The 18,216-nt window shown below is 59.5% G+C and overlaps 7 protein-coding genes across 7 annotated transcripts; 4 read left to right on the top strand and 3 right to left on the bottom strand.

Moving 5' to 3' along the window:
* On the bottom strand, positions 1 to 1,680 carry GNI_011960 (hypothetical protein; the record flags this gene model as incomplete). The annotated part of the gene is made up of 1 exon (XM_011130536.1): positions 1 to 1,680. A coding segment is annotated over one exon (1,680 nt), but the record flags the coding sequence as incomplete, so codon positions are not given.
* A 212-nt stretch (positions 1,681 to 1,892) lies between these two features.
* On the bottom strand, positions 1,893 to 4,280 carry GNI_011950 (hypothetical protein; the record flags this gene model as incomplete). The annotated part of the gene is made up of 1 exon (XM_011130535.1): positions 1,893 to 4,280. The coding sequence occupies one exon, from the start codon at positions 4,278 to 4,280 to the stop codon at positions 1,893 to 1,895; it is 2,388 nt and encodes a 795-aa protein (XP_011128837.1).
* A 1,301-nt stretch (positions 4,281 to 5,581) lies between these two features.
* GNI_011940 (hypothetical protein) lies at positions 5,582 to 7,690 on the top strand (the record flags this gene model as incomplete). Its single annotated transcript, XM_011130534.1, has 1 exon — positions 5,582 to 7,690. One exon carries the CDS (start codon positions 5,582 to 5,584, stop codon positions 7,688 to 7,690), a length of 2,109 nt encoding a protein of 702 aa, XP_011128836.1.
* A 1,599-nt stretch (positions 7,691 to 9,289) lies between these two features.
* On the top strand, positions 9,290 to 9,736 carry GNI_011930 (hypothetical protein; the record flags this gene model as incomplete). Its single annotated transcript, XM_011130533.1, has 1 exon — positions 9,290 to 9,736. The coding sequence occupies one exon, from the start codon at positions 9,290 to 9,292 to the stop codon at positions 9,734 to 9,736; it is 447 nt and encodes a 148-aa protein (XP_011128835.1).
* A 763-nt stretch (positions 9,737 to 10,499) lies between these two features.
* On the top strand, positions 10,500 to 12,299 carry GNI_011920 (hypothetical protein; the record flags this gene model as incomplete). Its single annotated transcript, XM_011130532.1, has 1 exon — positions 10,500 to 12,299. One exon carries the CDS (start codon positions 10,500 to 10,502, stop codon positions 12,297 to 12,299), a length of 1,800 nt encoding a protein of 599 aa, XP_011128834.1.
* A 2,024-nt stretch (positions 12,300 to 14,323) lies between these two features.
* Positions 14,324 to 16,126, top strand: GNI_011910 (hypothetical protein; the record flags this gene model as incomplete). Its single annotated transcript, XM_011130531.1, has 1 exon — positions 14,324 to 16,126. One exon carries the CDS (start codon positions 14,324 to 14,326, stop codon positions 16,124 to 16,126), a length of 1,803 nt encoding a protein of 600 aa, XP_011128833.1.
* A 182-nt stretch (positions 16,127 to 16,308) lies between these two features.
* Positions 16,309 to 17,836, bottom strand: GNI_011900 (hypothetical protein; the record flags this gene model as incomplete). The annotated part of the gene is made up of 4 exons (XM_011130530.1): positions 16,309 to 17,035; positions 17,130 to 17,323; positions 17,363 to 17,464; positions 17,507 to 17,836. 4 exons carry the CDS (start codon positions 17,834 to 17,836, stop codon positions 16,309 to 16,311), a joined length of 1,353 nt encoding a protein of 450 aa, XP_011128832.1.
* Positions 17,837 to 18,216: the final 380 nt, after the last annotated feature.

Below are 18,216 nucleotides of genomic sequence, written 5' to 3'. Positions count from 1 at the left end.
AAGCCGCTTCATCAAGCGGTCCGAAACACACCGCTTCAACAACACTGCCAGGTACCAAAGAGGCGAAACTCCTGACGGTCGCGCCACCATCGTCTCACACTCTTTCACCAACACAAGTACCTGCTCGGATCCGTAAACGTCATGCAACATCCCCGCCAGACTCAGCCAACGCCAACCCACGCTCCGCCACCGCTCGTTCGCCCTTTCGGCCTTCAATAATCCCGCCCGCAACTTCTTTGCCGCAAACTCAGCCACCTGTGACCGCGCCCTCGCCCATTGCTCTTGTTGCACCACACTCCATCTGCACCGTTCCTCCGCCTCCGTCGTCGCACATTCCGCCAACACCTCTTCCATGTACGCCACCGGCCCCGGAGCCGGAGCAGGGATCAGCACGTCGACTTCGCCCGGCCCTTCGGCTTGCGTTTGGACGTTTTCCACGACGACTTCTGGGGCGGAGACCCAGGCAGAAAGCGCGTGGTCAAGGACACAGGCGAGGAAGTGTTTGTCAGGCAGGCTGAACCACTGCGGCGGCGACAGGCGGTCGCGCAGGACCGCAATAACCTGGCTGCATTCGGCGGGGTCGAGGACGCTCTGTAAGAACGCGACAAGTCGCTGCCCCTGCATTGTCTCGCGCTGCGCAAGCTGGTTCCAGGGCAACGTGCGCGCTGCCTCCGGCATCGCGAGTAGGCACTCGAGTTGGGAGAACCCACAGGTCAGCTGAACCGCCTCAGCGCGCGTCGGCAGGCGCGCACACACGTGCGCGGTGGGCACAAACGCCTCGCGGAAAAGGCGTTCGGCGCTGACGACGTGGCCGACGCCGACCCCGGCTGCGAGCTCGCGCGCCAGCCGGCGCGCGTCTGGATGCAACTCCAGCACGCAGGCGAGGAACCAGGAGTCAGTCAGGTCGGGTGGCCGCGGGATCAGATCCGCGTATGCGCGGAGCACCCCATGGTACTCGGGCAGTTGGCTGCAGACCAGTCCCGCCAGGTACAGACTGTGCCACGCGCAGCTGCGGAAGTCTACCTGCATCGCGAAGGCCGGCATCCCCGCCAGTACCTTCGACATCACCGTCTCGATGCGTCGGCACACTTTCGCCGACAACTTGTGCTCGTACTGTTGCGACAAACACGCTCTCACCACCCGTGCCGTCAAACCCGGCAGCTCCGGAGACACCAATTCATGCAGGGAAGGAAGCCGGCTCGCCAACGGCTCAGGCGCCCGCACCGCGGACGGCCGGGACACCTTGTCTGGCAGCTTCACAGAGAACACGCCACCACACGACGCCGCCTGGTCCGACGCCGACCGGTCCGACGCCGCCTGGTCCGACGCCGACCGGTGGGGCGCCGGTTGGCTCGTCAAAGTCGAACTTGAGTACCAGGAGGGCCGAGCGGCCTTCGGCCCCACAATTTGCGACTCCACGGTCTGTGATTCCACGGACCCAGCCGAGCCCAGCATCGACGTATCCGCAACCACAGACGAAGTCCCGCTGACCAGCATAGATGGGCTCTCGCCCGCCGGGCTCACGCCGGCCGGGCTCACGCCGGGCCGGTCGCCGACCGTCGTCGGGTCCGCAGTGATCATTGTCGACGGACTCTCACCGGAGGTTGTCGAAGGGCACATAAACACAGCGAGCCGAGTTTCCAGCGGTCGGCACTTCCTGGAGCCCGCGTAACACTTCATCAGGTGCCTTCTCGGGCCCAAAAATAAGTGCGCCTGTGCCGATCATGTGGCCAGTTGATGCACAGAGGGCTGTGGACCAATCCATGCACCCGTGTTAGACCAGCCTACGCGGCAGTATTAGGAGCGGAAGTGAATGTGCCCGTTGTGAGACGTTTTAGAATGTTCGCAAAATCCACCGCCTCTTCCGATGGCTGTGCGACTCGACTCGGGACCTACACCTGCCTAGGGGGCCCATCGTCGCTGTAGTAGGTCATAATGCGCTTCTTGAGCGGTAATCTGCCCAGATAGCTTTCCCGTTCCCGGGGGTCCGGTTTCCGGGGGTCCGGTTTCCGGGGGTCCGGTTTCCGGGGGTCCGGTTCCCGGGGGTCCGGTTCCCGGGGGTCCGGTTCCCGGGAGTCCGGTTCCCGGGGGTCCCGTTCCCCGGGGTTCCGTTCTTGCAAGTTCCAGGTTTGGGTGTGATCGGCCTGATAGTTTTGGGGGTTCCGTTTCCGGGGGTTCCCGTTCGGGGAATCGTCGTTGTCGAGGGGTCGGCCGTGGATAGGGTCGCAGTCGGCGTCATCGTCGGCGGGTCGTTTGTGGCGGAAGCCTTGGCGGCCGAGGCGGTTGAAAGCGTCGGTTCGTACCTTGTAGACGCCGGCGAATTTGAGTAGGGCAAGGAGCAGTTGTCTGTTAGACACACGAGGCGGGGGTTTCACCGGAAGACGAGCACGGACGAGGCGGAGGAGGCTGAGCAACGTCTGGGGCTCGAGGGTTCCATAAATCCAGTCCGCGATGTCGACATATTTGGATGGTCTCCAAGTGAAGGCACTGGCGTGGAAACGATCGAGTGCCCGCGACATCCAGTGGGCCGCCTTAGTCACCGCCACAATCTGTCGCCGCGCCGCATCACCTTCCGGCAGCCGGCCCACGTCCCGCGGGAAATATGCCGCGTGCAAGAAATGGTCGCAAGCCCACCAAGACGCCGCGCCAAACAAGCCACGCACCGCACGAGCAACCGGCCGGTTCGGGACAAACGTCTCCATCGCACACGCCAACATCCACTGCCGAGACGCCAATTCCCCCAACACACCACGAGCCAAATCCACCAGCTCCTCCACCTCCTTCTCCTCCAGCCACTCCAACATCAATCCAGACAAATGCACCCATCGCCATCCGCAACGATGCACTGGCATCACCCGCTGCAACGGCTGCTCGCGGTCCTCCAGCGCCAGTCGCAACGAAGCCGCCAGCAGGGCAGCCAACTTTTGCTCCCGAACCGCCTTCGAGGAAGAACGCGAGCCATATCGCGAGGGTGTCGCCGCAAGGGCCGCAGGGGCCGAGGGGACCGAGGGGGCCGCAGGGGCCGACATCGCAGAAGTGTTCATAGTAGAAGTGTCCGCCGTAGAAGTCTCCATCGCAGAAGCCTCCGTCGTAGAAGTCTCCGTCGTAGACGTCTTCGTGGTAGAAGTCTTCGTCGTCATGGCGGCCTCGGCTTCTCGTTCTTGCCGGAGAAAGCGGCGGAGAACGCTGTCGACGAGGTCAACCATTTCGGGAACCGCCGGGGATTGGCGCGGAGGCCGCGGGGCGGCGACCTCGGTGAGGGACTGGGCGCCGGTAAAGCCGAGTAAGTAGCTGAGGAAGTCGCGGTTGGAGAGGTTCCAGCCGGGCGGTGGCGAATAGCGCTCGCGCCAGGGAGTGATTTCGGCGTCGAAGACGGGCTCGCCTATGGTGGCGCAGAGTCGACGGATGCCGGACTCATGTCTGCGGCGAGTCCAGCTGAGGCCGCGGGCAGCGACGTTGGTTTCCACTTGATGCAGCCACCAACCGAGCTTGTCGCTCGCCGCGACCATCTCCATGGATGCCTCCGCATCCGGCAGTCGGAAGAACTCGTGCGGGAAAGCCGCACTATGCAGGATCTTCACCGACCGCCATCCCGTCGTACCAGGGCGCCACGGCGGGGGTAGGTACGATTCCAACTGACCGCGCAACAATACCTTTTGCAACACGCACGCCAGGTACCATACCGGACTCAAACCGTTCGGTCGCGACACAAGTGACTCCGCACGCGCAACCAAAGCCCAGAACAGCCCACCTTCCCGCTCTCCGTCCTCCCGCTTCCTACCCAACACCGCCTCTCCAGCCACCTCTCCTGGTTCGGTGTAGCCGTCCGACCCCCAGCCTCCCGAGAGCTTCTCACGCACCAAAGCAGCCACCTTAAGCCAGCGCCAGCGACAGGTAGAAAAGTCCAGGTCTACGCGTCGCACCGTTTTGACCGCCTCCTTCAAAATTGCGTTGCGTACGGCCGTCACCAACGTCTCTTGCTCCAGCGGCTTCAAGGCCCCTGTCCCGTCGTCGTCGCCTGCCGCAAACGCCCGGTTCAGCGAACGCACCACCACTCCCACACCCGGCGCGTTTTCGCCCATCGCGTTTCCTTTCGCACACGACACTTGCGGCACTGACGCCGGTAACTCCACACAAGGCAACGGCCACCCAAGAAAATCAACCGCCGCATCCCTCTCGCTAGCCGCCGACACCTCCTTCGACGGACCCGCAATCGGCACCGCCACGAATACAGCCAAACACGCAGGCAGTCCCTTCCACTTGCTCGGACTTGACCGCATTTTATTTGGCATCAAACCCGCACATCCAACCGCACTTTCACCCGGCGGATGAACATCACTGCCACACATTCAGACGAACATCAGAACCGCAGGCTTGCAGGAGTGTACAGGCCACGATGAGGTTGCGTCTTCGGACTCAGGCAGGTCGTTGACTCCGTTGGTCTGTGCTGAACAAAAATGTCCCGATGGTGTCACTTGGGCTGTGAGCAGACCGACCAATATAGGGTTCTGTACTCCAGCACAGGAACCAGGTCTTGGAGATGTATTGTGATTGTGAAAAACAACTGGACCACCCAACCGAAGGGCCGAAGGAGTTCGGCAAACTCACTTTCCTTCAAGTGCCTCCGCAAACGTCCAGCCAAGTGCTCTGCTTCCACGACGCCCACTTATTTTCCGGTTTCTTATTCTTCTGCGCTAGCTTCTTGCGCGAGGCGGTGCTTCGGCCGTCATCTCGGCCGTCGCCTCGAACGAGGGAGTCCATCGCCGCCGCGAGCGTGTCTATGTCCTGTGCAGAGCAGCGGCTGCACTGCAGCGCCTGTGCCACGAAGCGCTCGTCCGAGAGCTCCGGAGTCGGCGGCAGGCGCTCTCTCCACATCGGAACCAGTTGCAAGAAACAGGTGACCTCCTACTCGAACTCCCCACATCAGCTGGGCATACTCCCGCTGGTTGCTGTCCCCCCTTTGCTTGCTGACCCTCTTCGTTGCTGTCCCCCTTCGTTGCTGTCTCACCTTCACTTGTTGCCGTTCTTCCGCCTAGCAGCTCAGGTCGTTGACGGCGATGAGGGGTCGAAGGGAGGCGGTAGAAATCGAATGAAGTCCGCACATCCTTCAGACGTCTCACGACATAACATCGAATAACACATTTCCTTTTTTGTACAGACGAAGAGAGGTTGAGGTAGCTAGAAATGAGTAACCATGCCGTGTGATCTCTTCTTGGCATTTTGGTTCCCTCGTGCGTTGGGTGCCAATACGTTGCGCTCCGAGCTTTAGCGGAAATTACATACTAAGTATTGTCGTCTCCGTCCCTCTCTACGCTCTACTCGCTCTCCTTTTGGACTAGAATCCCCGGGCTACTAGCAAGGGCCCATCTGACGTTCCAATCCAATGACCGACGAACACCTCGGAATATAATTATGCGGCTCATAAAAACTCCATCCGAAACCACAAAGGAGAGGACAGCAGATGATGTGCCGGAGAGCCACTAAGCACTGTGCGCAGCCAATCCTTCTGGCTGTGCTAGTTTCTGGACTGGCCGGAGGGTCGGGAGCGGCGGAGTCGCCGCCGGTGCGGCCGTCAGTGATTATGCACACCTCGGATGTGGTGGCGGCCACCTCCTTTCCTCCGCGCATTTCTGTTGCCTGCGTGGAGGGGGGAGAGTGTGAGATACAACAGACTTCCGCCCCTGGTACTTCCACCGCTAGCGCGACCGGGAGTGAGCATCGGGCTGGCGCCTCGAACCCGAGTGTGTCGGGTGTGAACATAGCTGTGTCGGATGCGTCCGCAGCAAAGACGGTGAAAGTTTCGGAGTTCGTGACGAAGATTGTGAAAGAGTGTGTGGAACGCGAGCGCCTGGCAGGATGTCAGTTGTCGGCTGCAGCGCGGATGCTCGTGGCGGCGGCCGCGTTTGAGGAGATCCCGGCAGTGTTGGCACGGCGTACGATGCGGAACATGGGTCGCTCGGTACGGTCGGTTTCGTGGTGTTGGGCGCAGTTGGCGCTTTTACTTCAAAGCGGGTTGTCGAAGGAGGCGTTCGCGAGACTTGAAACAATTGCGCGGACCGTAACACCGATTGCGCCCACAGCCCAACCGGGCTGGCAGGTCATCGCCGCTGGTCTTGACAAGCGCGCGACCTACGGGGACCTCAGCCGCTGGATAGAACCCTTGCGGCAGGACCGACAGCAGAACGATGGTTGGACCGTCGGGGACTCGATCTGTTTTGAATGGCTGCCATCAGGACTGCGCGCACTTCCGGAGACCGAATACTCCATTCAAATGGTCCTTGCCGCCATCGAGCTAACCCGCCTAATCAACCCTCGTGACGCCCTTCCCTGGCGCAACTCCAAAGGACTACCTCTCGCCACCGCACTACGCAAATTCTGGGGCCCACACATGTTCGGTGAACTACTGCACATCTTGCGCGCCCAATACTACCCGTCTCCCGACATCTCCGACGACTGGCTCGCTAGCTGCATCCTCCACCCCGCCACAGCAGACGCCGACCAACTCAGCTCCCTCTACCGCAAATGCTTCGGTGTCGGTTTCGAACTGCCCCCCCAGCACCTGCCTCCGCAGCACCTGCCTCTGCAGCACCTGCCTCTGCAGCACCTGCCTCTGCAGCACCTGCCTCTGCAGCACCTGCCTCCGCAGCACCTGCCTCTGCAGCACCTGCCTACGCGGCGCCTGCCTCCGCAGCGCCTGCCCCCGCAGAAGACTTTGTTTCCGGAGACTGCTGCTGTGACCGATGTTGCTTTGGAGGCAAGGACCTCCTTTTTGCTTCGTCAGTACACCCAAGAGCGCATGCCGGGTGCGGCAGAGGCGGCTTCGGTAGCCGCGGCTACCATCCAGGCAAACGTGGTGCAGAGAAGGACTGCCTTTTTGGCGCGTGTGATCAGTGAGTGCCAGTCGCAAGAGTCGGGTCTGCGGGACGTGAAGGCGTCGGAGCTGGCGGAGTTAGTGTCCGGCTGGCTGCAGACGGCCTTGCGGGAAGTGAACGGGAACGGAGTGGTGTTAGTGCCCGTGAACTTTTCGATGTGCTCATGGCGGTGGCTGCAGTTGGCGGGTGTTATGATTGAGAAGATGGACGGTGACAGGTTGCAGGGGATGTTGAGTCAGGCGGAGACTGTGATCCCTCGGCCCAAGAACGTGGGGAAGCAGTGGTACTTAGCGTGTGTGTTGGATGCCTTGATTTCGCGCGCTCTGCTGAATGTCTGGCTTACCGATAAATTCGGCCTCACTGAGCCCGGCTGGTTCTCCCCTGAGGTGCTCTACGTGGAGTACTTTCCCCACGACAACCCGGTGCGCCTTCCGATAACGCCTAATGGGGAGAGACTCGTGTTGGCCGTCTGTAGCCTTATGCGTTGGCTTACCCTGGCCGAAATAAACTACCACCAGAAGTTCAACAAAGTCGCGACGGGATTGACATTGTTTCCTAACAAGCGGAACGAGTCGGCAAAACAAATGCAGATGGAGCTGGGTCAGTTTCTGCTCAGCGAGCTCGTCGCACTGTGGAGGGACGGAATGCAAGCCGCTAATATTGTCACAGACTGCGCATACGTGGGCATCATGCTCACGTTGGCCCGCAGACCAAACGTGGAAACAAGGGGGGCTTTCATTCGCTGGGCCAAAATCGGAAATGGCAGACGACGAATGAATCCAGACCATGGAGACCAGCCGCAGAAAAGATCACGCTAAGGGTTAGCTCTTCTTTCCCGCCAGCAAATATTCGTTGTAAAGCAATACTTTTTTTTTGGTATCTCGGGGTTCCGCCGGGTCGATCACTGGGTGGTTACTGAAGTTATTGCGTCTAGCTACTGTCTTGGGTTAGTCTCTGTTCTCATGCTGGTCGTCTCCTGCTTGTTCTCTGCCTGTTCGCCCTGTCCTGACACGTACTCTTGGGTTACCCACCTTAGTAGCGGATCAAGGACGGCCGGATCCGTCCTACCCGGCCGGCTCTTTGCAATGTGTCCCCCGTCTGTCTGTGGAGCCTGATTCCATGTTCTGACGTGTGGCTCCTCTCCTATTGTGCCGGCTGCCTCCTCGCGAAATACGGTGGCGGTGCGAGTAAGGAAGGGTTCAGACGGCGTCACGCCTGGGGTTCAGACGGCGTCACGCCTGGGGTTCAGACGGCGTCACGCCTGGGGTTCAGACGGCGTCACGCCTGGAGTTCAGACGGTGTCGTATTGTGCGTGCGACAGACCCCTGGCACCATCCGCTGAGTCCTTCGTGCCACAGTGCTTTGAGCCCGCTTCTGAGCGCCTTGTGAGACGCCTGGCTGGGACAGCCACTGGATGGTTGGGCTGAGTCGTGACGAGGTACCGATTCTCCTCGTCTCATAATTGGGACGGGATTGGTTGGGTTCAAGCCTCAATCGATCGCAGTTCGAAGAGTGCTCTCAAATATACAATGTCCACTTCAGCATCAACCGTACATCATATCCAAAACCTGATTGATCCACCGCGTCAGTGACACACCGCCGGTGACGATGTTCGTCGTCTCGCATAAGTTACAAGCAGTGGAATCGGCGGAATTTCATGTGTTACGAACAAGAGAATCCTACTGAGTCACTCGGACCGACTATGCTACAACAGGAGGCTATCGGAGACCCGATAATCCAAGAAAAAAAGCCCGCAAAGGAGGGTGCCCGCAAAGGAGGGGAGGGGGCTAATCGAGCCGGTGGATCCGAATTCAGGTGATACCACCGAACAGGAGAATGGCGGTTACTGATCGATTATAGGGTTGTCATGGCGCACCAGCCTTTGCCTGATATCCGGACCATCATAAACAGTCTACATGATCCCGGTGGTAGAGCAAAATCGACTTGGAGGGTGGCGCCGCTGGGAATAGCGGCTTATGGACTCTAGTCGCCTGGAGGAAATTCTGAGGCAAGCCTGAAAAAAGACCGCCGGAACCCGCGAACGAGGAGATGTAATGCAGCGAGAACAGTAAGTACTGTGCGCAGCCGATCCCTCTGACCGTGCTAGTCGAGGGATTGGCCGGAGGATCGGTAGTTGCGCGGGGGGGTGGTGGAAGAGCGAGCGGCGACCAAGAGACGAGCGCCGACAAGTGGAGCGAGATGCGGTTTTGGCGGAATCGCTGCAAGGGCTGCAGGCGCGGCCGTCGGTGATTATGCACACCTCGGATGTGGTGGAGAGGAGAGCGCGCGCGACACAACACACTTCAGTGGCCGCCGAGCCGGCCCCGGCGTAGCCTTCGTCGCACGCCGGTGGCTCGGATGTGCTTCCGTGTCGAAGTGTGACGCGGTCGGTGACGGTATCGGAGTTCCTGGCAGAGATGGTATGCGACTGTTTGGAGCGCGAGCGCGCGCCAGGATGGCGGTTGTCGGCGGCACGACGGACGTTCGTGGCGGAGGCGATCCCGGTGGTGCTGAAGCGGCTCCGACATCGGACACTGGGCCAATCGCTGCAGGGGGTTTCGCGGCGCTGGGCGCAGTTGGCGCTATTGTTGAAGAGCGGGTTGTCGGAGGCTGAGTTCGCCCAACTTGAAACAAAGGCACGGGAGGCGGTGCCGGCGCCGGCGGGACAGCCGGGCTGGCAGGTCTTGGCCGCCGGACTGGACCAGTGCGCGACCTCCGACGAGCTGGTCGGACGATGTCGAACAGAGAGGCGGCTGGACCTTCGAGGGACGGGTCTCCCGGAGACCGAAGACGCCGCACACAAGATCTTTGCCACCATCGAGCCAGCCGGCCGCATTGACCCTTCCTCTACTGCCATCGAGTGAAACAACCCCCACAAAGCTGCCCACCGCCACCGCGTTGCAAAGAAACAAACTAAGTCCCCCAACTGGCTGGCCCTCAGTTATCGAGCGGCTGGTCAGTCTTCTTTCCTCTTTTTCGAAAGAGTTCTCTTCCGGCCAGCAAAACTCCCCGGCTGGCAGAACTCCCTGCCAGAGAGTTAGTTGTATGACCATGCCGTAGGAATCCTTGCCCGGCACCCAAACGGTCATCCACAGTCTACATGATCCTGGTGGACTGGGTGCACAAATGTTCGCGATGTTCTTCTTTGTTGACTAGGAGAGCAGCTCTTCCATTAACAATTGGCAGGGAGAGATATATTTATACCCCGCGTAAGAGGGGACGGAAAAAGCGGCCAAAACCGCGGACGAGAAGATGAGATGCAGCAAGAACAGCAAACGGTGTGCGCAGTCGATCCTTCTGGCTGTGCTAGTGGAAGGACTGGACGGAGGATCGGTAGTTGCGCGGGCGGCGATGGAAGAGCGAGCGGCGACCGAGCGACGAGCGCCGACAGAAAAGCGAGAGGCGGTTTTGGCGGAATCGCTGCAAGGGCTACAGGTGCGGCCGTCGGTGATTATGCACACCTCGGATGTGGTGGGGGCCAGAGCGCATGCGATACAACATGCTTCCCGAGGCGCCGAGGCGGACGCGGCGTGGCCTTCGTCGCACGCCAGCGGCTCGGGTGTGCTTCCGTGTCGAAGTGTGTCTGATGCGCGGCGGCCGGTAAAGGTATCGGAATTCGTGACGGAGATGGTATGGGAGTGTTTAGAGCGCGAGCGCGCGGCAAAACTGCCGTTGTCCGCGGCAGGACGGAAGTTCGTGGCGTTGAGTGTGGCGGGGGTGATCCCAATGGTGCTGAAGCGGCTCCGACATCGGACACTGGGCCAATCGCTGCAGGCGGTTTCGTGGCGCTGGGCGCAGTTGGCGCTATTGTTGAAGAGCGAGTTGCCGGAGGCTGAGTTCGCCCAACTTGAAACAAAGGCGCGGGAAGCGGTGCCGGCGCCGGCGGGACAGCCGGGCTGGCAGGTGTTGGCCGCCGGACTGGACCAGCGCGCGACCTCCGACGACCTCAGACGCTGGCTGAAGAGCTGGTCTGACGATCTCGAGCAGAGAGGCGGCTGGACCTTCGAGGGGCGGGTCTTTTTCAAGTGGCTTCCGCCCGGACTGCGCGCACTCCCGGAGGCCGAAGACGCCGCACATAAGATCGTTGCCGCCATCGAGATAGTTCGCCGCGTTGACCTTTCTTCTACTGCCATCAAGTGGAACGACCCCGCAGGGCTGCCCATCGCCATTGCGCTTCGCAAACTTTGGGGCACACACACGTTCGGCAAACTCGTGCACATCTGGCGGGCCCGCTACAACCCACCCCCGAACACCTCCGACGACTGGCTCGTCAGCTGCGTCGTCCGCTCCGCCAAGTTAGACACCAACAGACTCACGTCTCTCTACCACGCATGTCTCACCGTCGGTTCCGAACTGGATCCCCAAGACCTGGCTCCCCGAGACCTGGCTCCCCGAAGCCTGGCTCCCCAAGACCTGGCTCCCCAAGACCGGGCTCCCCAGGAGGTTCCATTCCCGCGAATGTCACCTGGTGCTGTGACCGGTTCTGCTTTAGAGGCAAGGACCGCCTTTTTAGAGCGTCAGTACACCGGCGTGGGCCGGCCGGATGCGGCGGAGGCGGCTAAGGTAGACGCAGCTGCCATCCAGGCGGACCTGGTGGAGAGAAGGACTGCCTTGTTAGCGCGCGTGATCAGCGAGAGTGGCGGGTCGAGAAGGTCCAGTCTGTCGGACGCAAAGGCGTCGCAGCTGACGCAGTTCGTCTCCGGTTGGGCGGAGACGGCCTTGCGGGAAGCGAACGGGAACGGAATGACGTTGACGCGCGTGGAACTTGCGCTTTGTTCATGGCGGTGGTTGCTGTTGGCGGATGTTATGATTGAGAAGATGGACAGCGACGGATTGCAGGGGCTGTTGAGTCAGGCGGAGACTGTGATCCCTCGGCCCAAGAACGTGGGGAAGCAGTGGTACTTAGCGTGTGTGTTGGATGCCTTGATTTCGCGCGCTCTGCTGAATGTCTGGCTTACCGATAAATTCGGCCTCACTGAGCCCGGCTGGTTCTCCCCTGAGGTGCTCTACGTGGAGTACTTTCCCCACGACAACCCGGTGCGCCTTCCGATAACACCTAATGGCGAGAGACTCGTGTTGGCCCTCTGTACCTTTATGCACCGCCTGACTAAGGCAGAAACCAGGTATCATACGAGATTCGTCAATCCCCGGAGCCACGGTTTCACGTGGCTTGCGAACAAGCAAGACGTGGTGGCGCTACGAATGCTACACGAGCTCGAAGAACCCCTCTTTAGCGAGATCGCCCGACTATGGAGAGATTCGATCCCTGCCCCCTGTGGGGTCGACGACTGCCGGTATCTGTCCTCCTTGCTTAAACTGAGCCACATACAACTCTCAAAATCACTGAGAGTTTTCAGGCGTTGGGAAAAAATGGAAGATGCCAACGGCAGGGGCATGCCGCGGAAAAAAAAACGTCGTGAGTACTAGAGGGCGGTGACGAATCTCGACTGGCCCTTAGCTAGCGGTGACAAAACCGCTGGGCGACGGGGGGGGGCGGTGGAAGAGCGAGCGGCGACCAAGAGACCAGCGCCGAGAGTGGAGCGAGAGGCGGTTTTGGCGGAATCGCTGCAAGGGCTGCAGGCGCGGCCGTCCGTGATTATGCGCGCCTCGGATGTGGTGGAGGGCAGAGCACGCGCGACACAACACACTTCCGCCGGGGGCAATCGCTGCAGGCGGTGTCTTGGTGTTGGGCGCAGTTGACGTTATTCCTGCAGAGCGAGTTGCCGGAGGCTGAGCTTGCCAACTCGAAACAAAGGCACGCAACAAACAAAGGCGGTACGGGGTGGGAGTGCCGGGCTGGCAGGTCTTGGCCGCCGGCCTGGATCAGCGCGCGTGATACAATGACCGCAACCGCTGGCTGCACAATGCTCTGGGGAGCTGGAGCAGAGCAGCGGCTGGACCTGCGACCCGATTTTTTTCGAATGGCCACCAGGATTACGCGCATTTCCTTAAACTAAAGATTCCATTAGGATGATTGGCCTCGACGTCGGGATTATTTAAAAGCTGACGACGTCAAGTGGAGGAGTCCCATGGCACTGCTACGCAAGCTTTGGGCACGCACACGTTTGGCAAACTCGTGAACATCTGGCGAGCCCAATACAACCCACCCCCAAACACTTCTGACGATTGGCTCGTCAGCTGCGTCATTTGTGCCGGTAAACTACACAGCAACCACTTCACGCCTCTCTACCGTGCGTGCCTCAATGTCGGCATCAAACAGCCTCCGCAGAAAGAGCCGATTTCCTAGCCGGGACCGATTTCTCCGCCGCGATTTCTCAGCGGGAGACACCCTGGTGCAACAGGCGTTGCCCCCGCGGCACCTGTCTCCGCAGGGGGGGGGGGTCCGCTGGGGTTCCACTGACCGCTGCTGCTTTGGAAGCAAGGACCTCCCTTCTAGCGCGTCATTATACCGCCGCGTGCATGCCGGATGCGACGGAGGCGGCTAAGATAGACGCAGCTACCATCCAGGCAAAGGTGGTGCAGAGAAGGACTGCCTTTTTGGCGCGTGTAATCAGCGACAGTGGTCCGTCGGAAGGAGAGTCACGACGAGGAGGTCTTGAGAGCTCACACCGCAAGCGAACGTCTGGGGAATGAGATCGGGAGGTCATGCGTCAACGTTGCCGTCGGTAGCGCTTTGTAGTTGGCCAAGGCGTCAGCTTTTCATGGGTCGAGGGGACGAACACATATCACACCAACTCACCGCAAGAGCATGCGGACGTGGCGCTCGGGCGGATGAATTCCGATCCAGCCTATTTTCGAATCAGGGTTCGCAGTTCAGGCGGGCATGCGCTTGATCGAAAACGCCACTTGAGCGAGGAGTTGGTCCTTCTGTGCCAAAGCGAGACGTGATAAAGCGAGACGTCAACAGGCCCCCTGTGCCGGGGGGTTCCGCGGTGAAATCGGCACACAAAATCAAGAAGGCAAACAAGTGGCGGGGAAGCCACGACGAACCGCACTGGAAAATTATTTATACCGAGGGACAGAAAAAACACCGCCAGGAGAAAATGAGGTGTAGTAAGAACAGCAAGTGCTGTACCCTGCCCATCCCCCTCGCCGTGCTACTTGAGGGGCTGGTCGGGGGATCGGTAGTTGCGGACGACGCGGCGGAGGAGCGAGTGGCGGAACAGCGAGCGGCGGCCGAGCAACGAACGCTGGCGGCGGCCTTGGCGGGATCGCTGCAGGGGCTGCACGTGCGGCCGTCGGTGATTAGGCACACCTCGAGTGTGGTGACCCCGAGCGCGTCGGCTGCTGATGGGGAGCGTCTTTCCTCGGCTGGAAGCGCGTGTGACACCCAGCACGCCCGCGCCCCTCCTGTCGCCGCCCGGGGTCGTCGCCCAAAGGCCAATGACTTGGTGGGGGCACCTCCAAGTCCCCCCAGTGGGTCGTCGGCTCCCGGAGCGGCTCGGCCGACGACGGGCTGGGAATTCGTGGAGGAAGTGGTTAAGGAGTGCATGGAGCTGGAGCGGGCGGCAGGATTTCAGTTGTCGGCGGAGGGGCGGAGGCGCATGGCAGGCGTGTCGCGGGAGATCACGAAGGTGCTGAGGCGACAACGAGCGAAGAACGAAGTGCGCTTGCTACGGTCTGTTTCGTGGTGTTGGGCGCAGTTGGCGTTGTTCATGCAGAGCGAGTTGTCAAAGGCTGAGTTTGCGAGACTGGAAACGGCTGCGCGGAAGACGGTTCAGGCTCCCGCGGAGATGCCGGGCTGGCAGGTCTTGGCCGTTGGTCTTGACAAACGCGCGCTCTACACGGACCTCAGCCGCTGGCTACGGCCGGTTGCGTCCGAAGGACTGCCGTTGGGCTGGATTTGCCGCGACCCGATCTTCTTCGACTGGTTCCCCCGCAACTTGGGTACACTCCCTGGCAACATGGACCGAGTAATGGCCGCCACTGAGCTAACCCGCCGCTTTGATCCACCTGTTGACGACGTCCAGTGGAACAAACCGAAAGGTGTGCCCTTCGCCGTCGCCTTGCGCAAATTCTGGGGCGAACTCATGTTCGGCAAACTTGTGCATATCTGGAGGGTCCGCTACAACCCGCCTCCAAACACTTCCGACGAGTGGCTTGTCAGCTGCCTCTTCTGCGCCGCTAGAGTTCCTGTCATAAGAGTCGCGGCCTTGTACCGCAAAATCTGCCAGGACTCCGGCTTTCAACCGCCTCAGCTCGAGCCTTTGTCTCAGCCGGAGCTTTTATCCCAGCCGAGGCCTTTGGCTCAGCCGGACCTGTCTCCGCAGGAGGACCCCACTGCTGGTCCGGAGACTGCTGCTAAGACCGATGTTGCTTTGGAGGCAAGGACCGCCTTTTTAGAGCGTCGGTACACCGACGCGGGCCGGCCAGACGCGGTGGAGGCGGCTAAGATAGACGCAGCTGCCATCCAGGCGGACCTGGTGGAGAGAAGGACTGCTTTATTGGCGCGTCTAATGAGCGGGAGTGATCCATCAGAAGAGTCGAGTCTGTCGGATCCAAGAGTGTCGCAGCTGACGGAATTCGTCTACGGGTGGCTGCAGACGGTCTTGCGGGAAGTGAACGGGAACGGAGTGGTGTTAGTGCCCGTGAACTTTTCGATGTGCTGTTGGCGCTGGTTGCTGTTGGCGGGTGTTATGATTGAGAAGATGGACGGTGACAGATTGCAAGGGCTGTTGAGTCAGGCGGAGACTGTGATCCCTCGGCCCAAGAACGTGGGGAAGCAGTGGTACTTAGCGTGTGTCTTGGAGGATCTGATTTCCTCTTCTCTCATGAATATTTGGCTGTCTGATGTGTTCAATCTCACCGAGCCAAATTGGTACTCCCGTCAAACACTCTACGTGGAATATTTCCCCCATAACCAACCAGTTAGCCTTCGGCTAGGGCTCGAGTCGACGAAACTCGTGTCTGCCGCCTGCACGGCCATGCACTGGCTGGCATGTGGGGAAACGATGTACCACGAACGCAACAGGTTCGATGAGAGGAACCTGACATGGATTGAGACCAAACAAGATGAACCCGCAAAGCAAATTCCTCTCGAATTGGGGGAGCCACTATTCAGGGAGCTCGTTGGACTATGGAGGGACCTAATCCCAGCCCCAGAGACCGTAACAGACTGCCAGTACGTCTCCTCCTTCCTGAAGCTGTCCCCCATGAGAGCCATACAAAGGATGAACTGTTTCAAGAGCTGGAAAAAAATTGGAACAAAAGCCCAGCCAATCATGTATTTGTCACGAAAAAGAAACAAAGACGACGTGGACATGCCACTGAAAAAACCGTGCTCGAGCAATTAGTAAACTGCCCAAACGGATGTCCAAACGGATTATAGGGAGGGCCAGATTATCTGGTCCCCTCCTAACAAACCTCCTAACAAACCGGGAGGCTGTCCACCTCCAGGTTTTCCCTTCTCGATGGCAAAACGGGTAGACCGTTTTCAGGTAGTGATTCTTTCCTTTTTTCGAAGTGATGAAAAAAATCAGTGGGCAGCCCGCGCTCGTAGAGCGCATGACTTGCTGAAATGCGTAAGTCCGCTGGTGGGTAGCACTTGCTTCTTCATGGGGGCTGTCATCACAGCGACGCAGAACCGGGTCTTCCCTTTCTTAGGTTCAATACCAACACGCGCACCCACAACGGTATACACAGGGGGACAGCGATCGAGTGGTCGTGACAGGTCCTTGTAGTCCTCCTCCTCACCGTATTCCATTTCCGGCTCCGCGTCCATAGAGGACGTGGACGAAGAGCTAGAAGACAACATCTGACTACCGACCTCGCGGCCAGTGGCCTCGTGACCACCGGTCACAACGTCACGACCAGCGGTAGTCATCGGAGTCTCGAGAATGGTAGAGAAGGTCCTCCCGTCAAACTTGGTCCCGTCAAGCTTGGTCCCGACGTCTAACTTGCTCTGAACGTTTCCAGAACTATCTTGGTCATCGGGCTGAAGATCGGGGGTCTGGCCAAACAAGGGCGAACAATCCTTCGTGCCCATGTGTGCAATCATCACCTTCGGATTCGGACCCAGCGTATCGCACACGTGCACGTCTCGACGGCGTGGTTCCGACTCGTCATCGCTGTCGTCCTCCACGGGAATATACTCTTCCCCTAAAAACCCTTGGGAACCTAGCATGTCTTTAGTATACTGGCCGCGGGGTACTTTCTCTCCCTCGCGATCCATAGAATTCCGCGTCTTATCCGACGCTCGACCGCTACAAGAAGAATAAACCCGAGTCCACCGTCTTCAGGTGTCGAAACCTGGGTTGAAATTTGTGTTAAAATCTGCGTCGAAATGGTGTCCCTTACGATTGGCCAGAGGTCCGAGGAGGATCGCTTCTTTGTCGAATCATTTGATCTAATCCCTGTCCAATTGCTTCGTGATCGACATCCTCTTTGGGAGAATCTTCATCGATCTTCTGGCTCAAATATTGCAGCCAGTTATCTCTCATCTGTAAGCTCGTGAGTACCTGCACGATAGCGAGTACTATGTGGCCACCACTCTATAGTGTGGTCACTCACTCTGTGGAGTGTGCAATTACCTTGTGCACGTCTCTCTCGTTGATGTTCAGTTTGACCAGCATGTCTCGGACTTCATCGATCGTCGAGATACGAACGACCATGGGTTTAAAAATGCGTATTATCTGAACTGGAAAAAAGAATAGGTGGTCGGTGGCGGGGCTTACGTAGCTGGTTAGTTGGTCGTAAACGGAGGGGGCAGCGTCGCAGATCCGGCACTGGCAAGGTGCTTTGTAGAGTACCTCTACGAGGGTCGGGAGTTGTTCGACGGCTTTTCTAGCAGCAGATGGGCTGGCGAAGGTGAGAGTGAAGGTACCAGGTATTTGAGTTGAGGCCTGACCGAAGACAAGAGGTGCAACCCAGTTAGCAGCCTCCGTCAGCAGACCCAGTGGAGCCGACGTGTCACCCACACAAATCGTGCTCGCACAGTCGTAACCTGCCGGCGCGTAGATCGTCCCATTTAGCAAACTGGCCCGCGCTAATCGCGCACTTCGCATCTCGTTCCCGCTCACGGCCGCACTCCGAGGAGGCAATGCGATACTTGCTCGCCGTCCAGCTCGCCGCTCCGCATGCATGCAGCCCACCGCCCTTTTGCCACCTCCCCCAACAATCGTAACCCACTTCGCTCCAACCCACGCACTTCACACACAGGTGCCACACTACCGCCGTGCAACCCAGAGCGCAACCTCCAGCCCTCCGGTAATAACTCCAGCACCTCCGGCCAAGGCAATCCCACAGCCGCACACAACGACTCTATCCCACACGCCTCGTCTACACACGTCTCGCGAATTTGTAACTCTCTAAACACATGCCCCATTACCAACTCACGGTCTGGACACCCCTCTCACGGTCTGGACACCCCCCCCTCACGGACTAA

The sequence above is a fragment of the Gregarina niphandrodes genome (assembly GCF_000223845.1).
Source record: "Gregarina niphandrodes unplaced genomic scaffold scaffold00002, whole genome shotgun sequence".
In the NCBI taxonomy this organism is placed as follows: domain Eukaryota; phylum Apicomplexa; class Conoidasida; order Eugregarinorida; family Gregarinidae; genus Gregarina; species Gregarina niphandrodes.
Note: the sequence above shows the minus strand (reverse complement) of the source record. Positions and strands in the feature narration are given on the sequence as shown.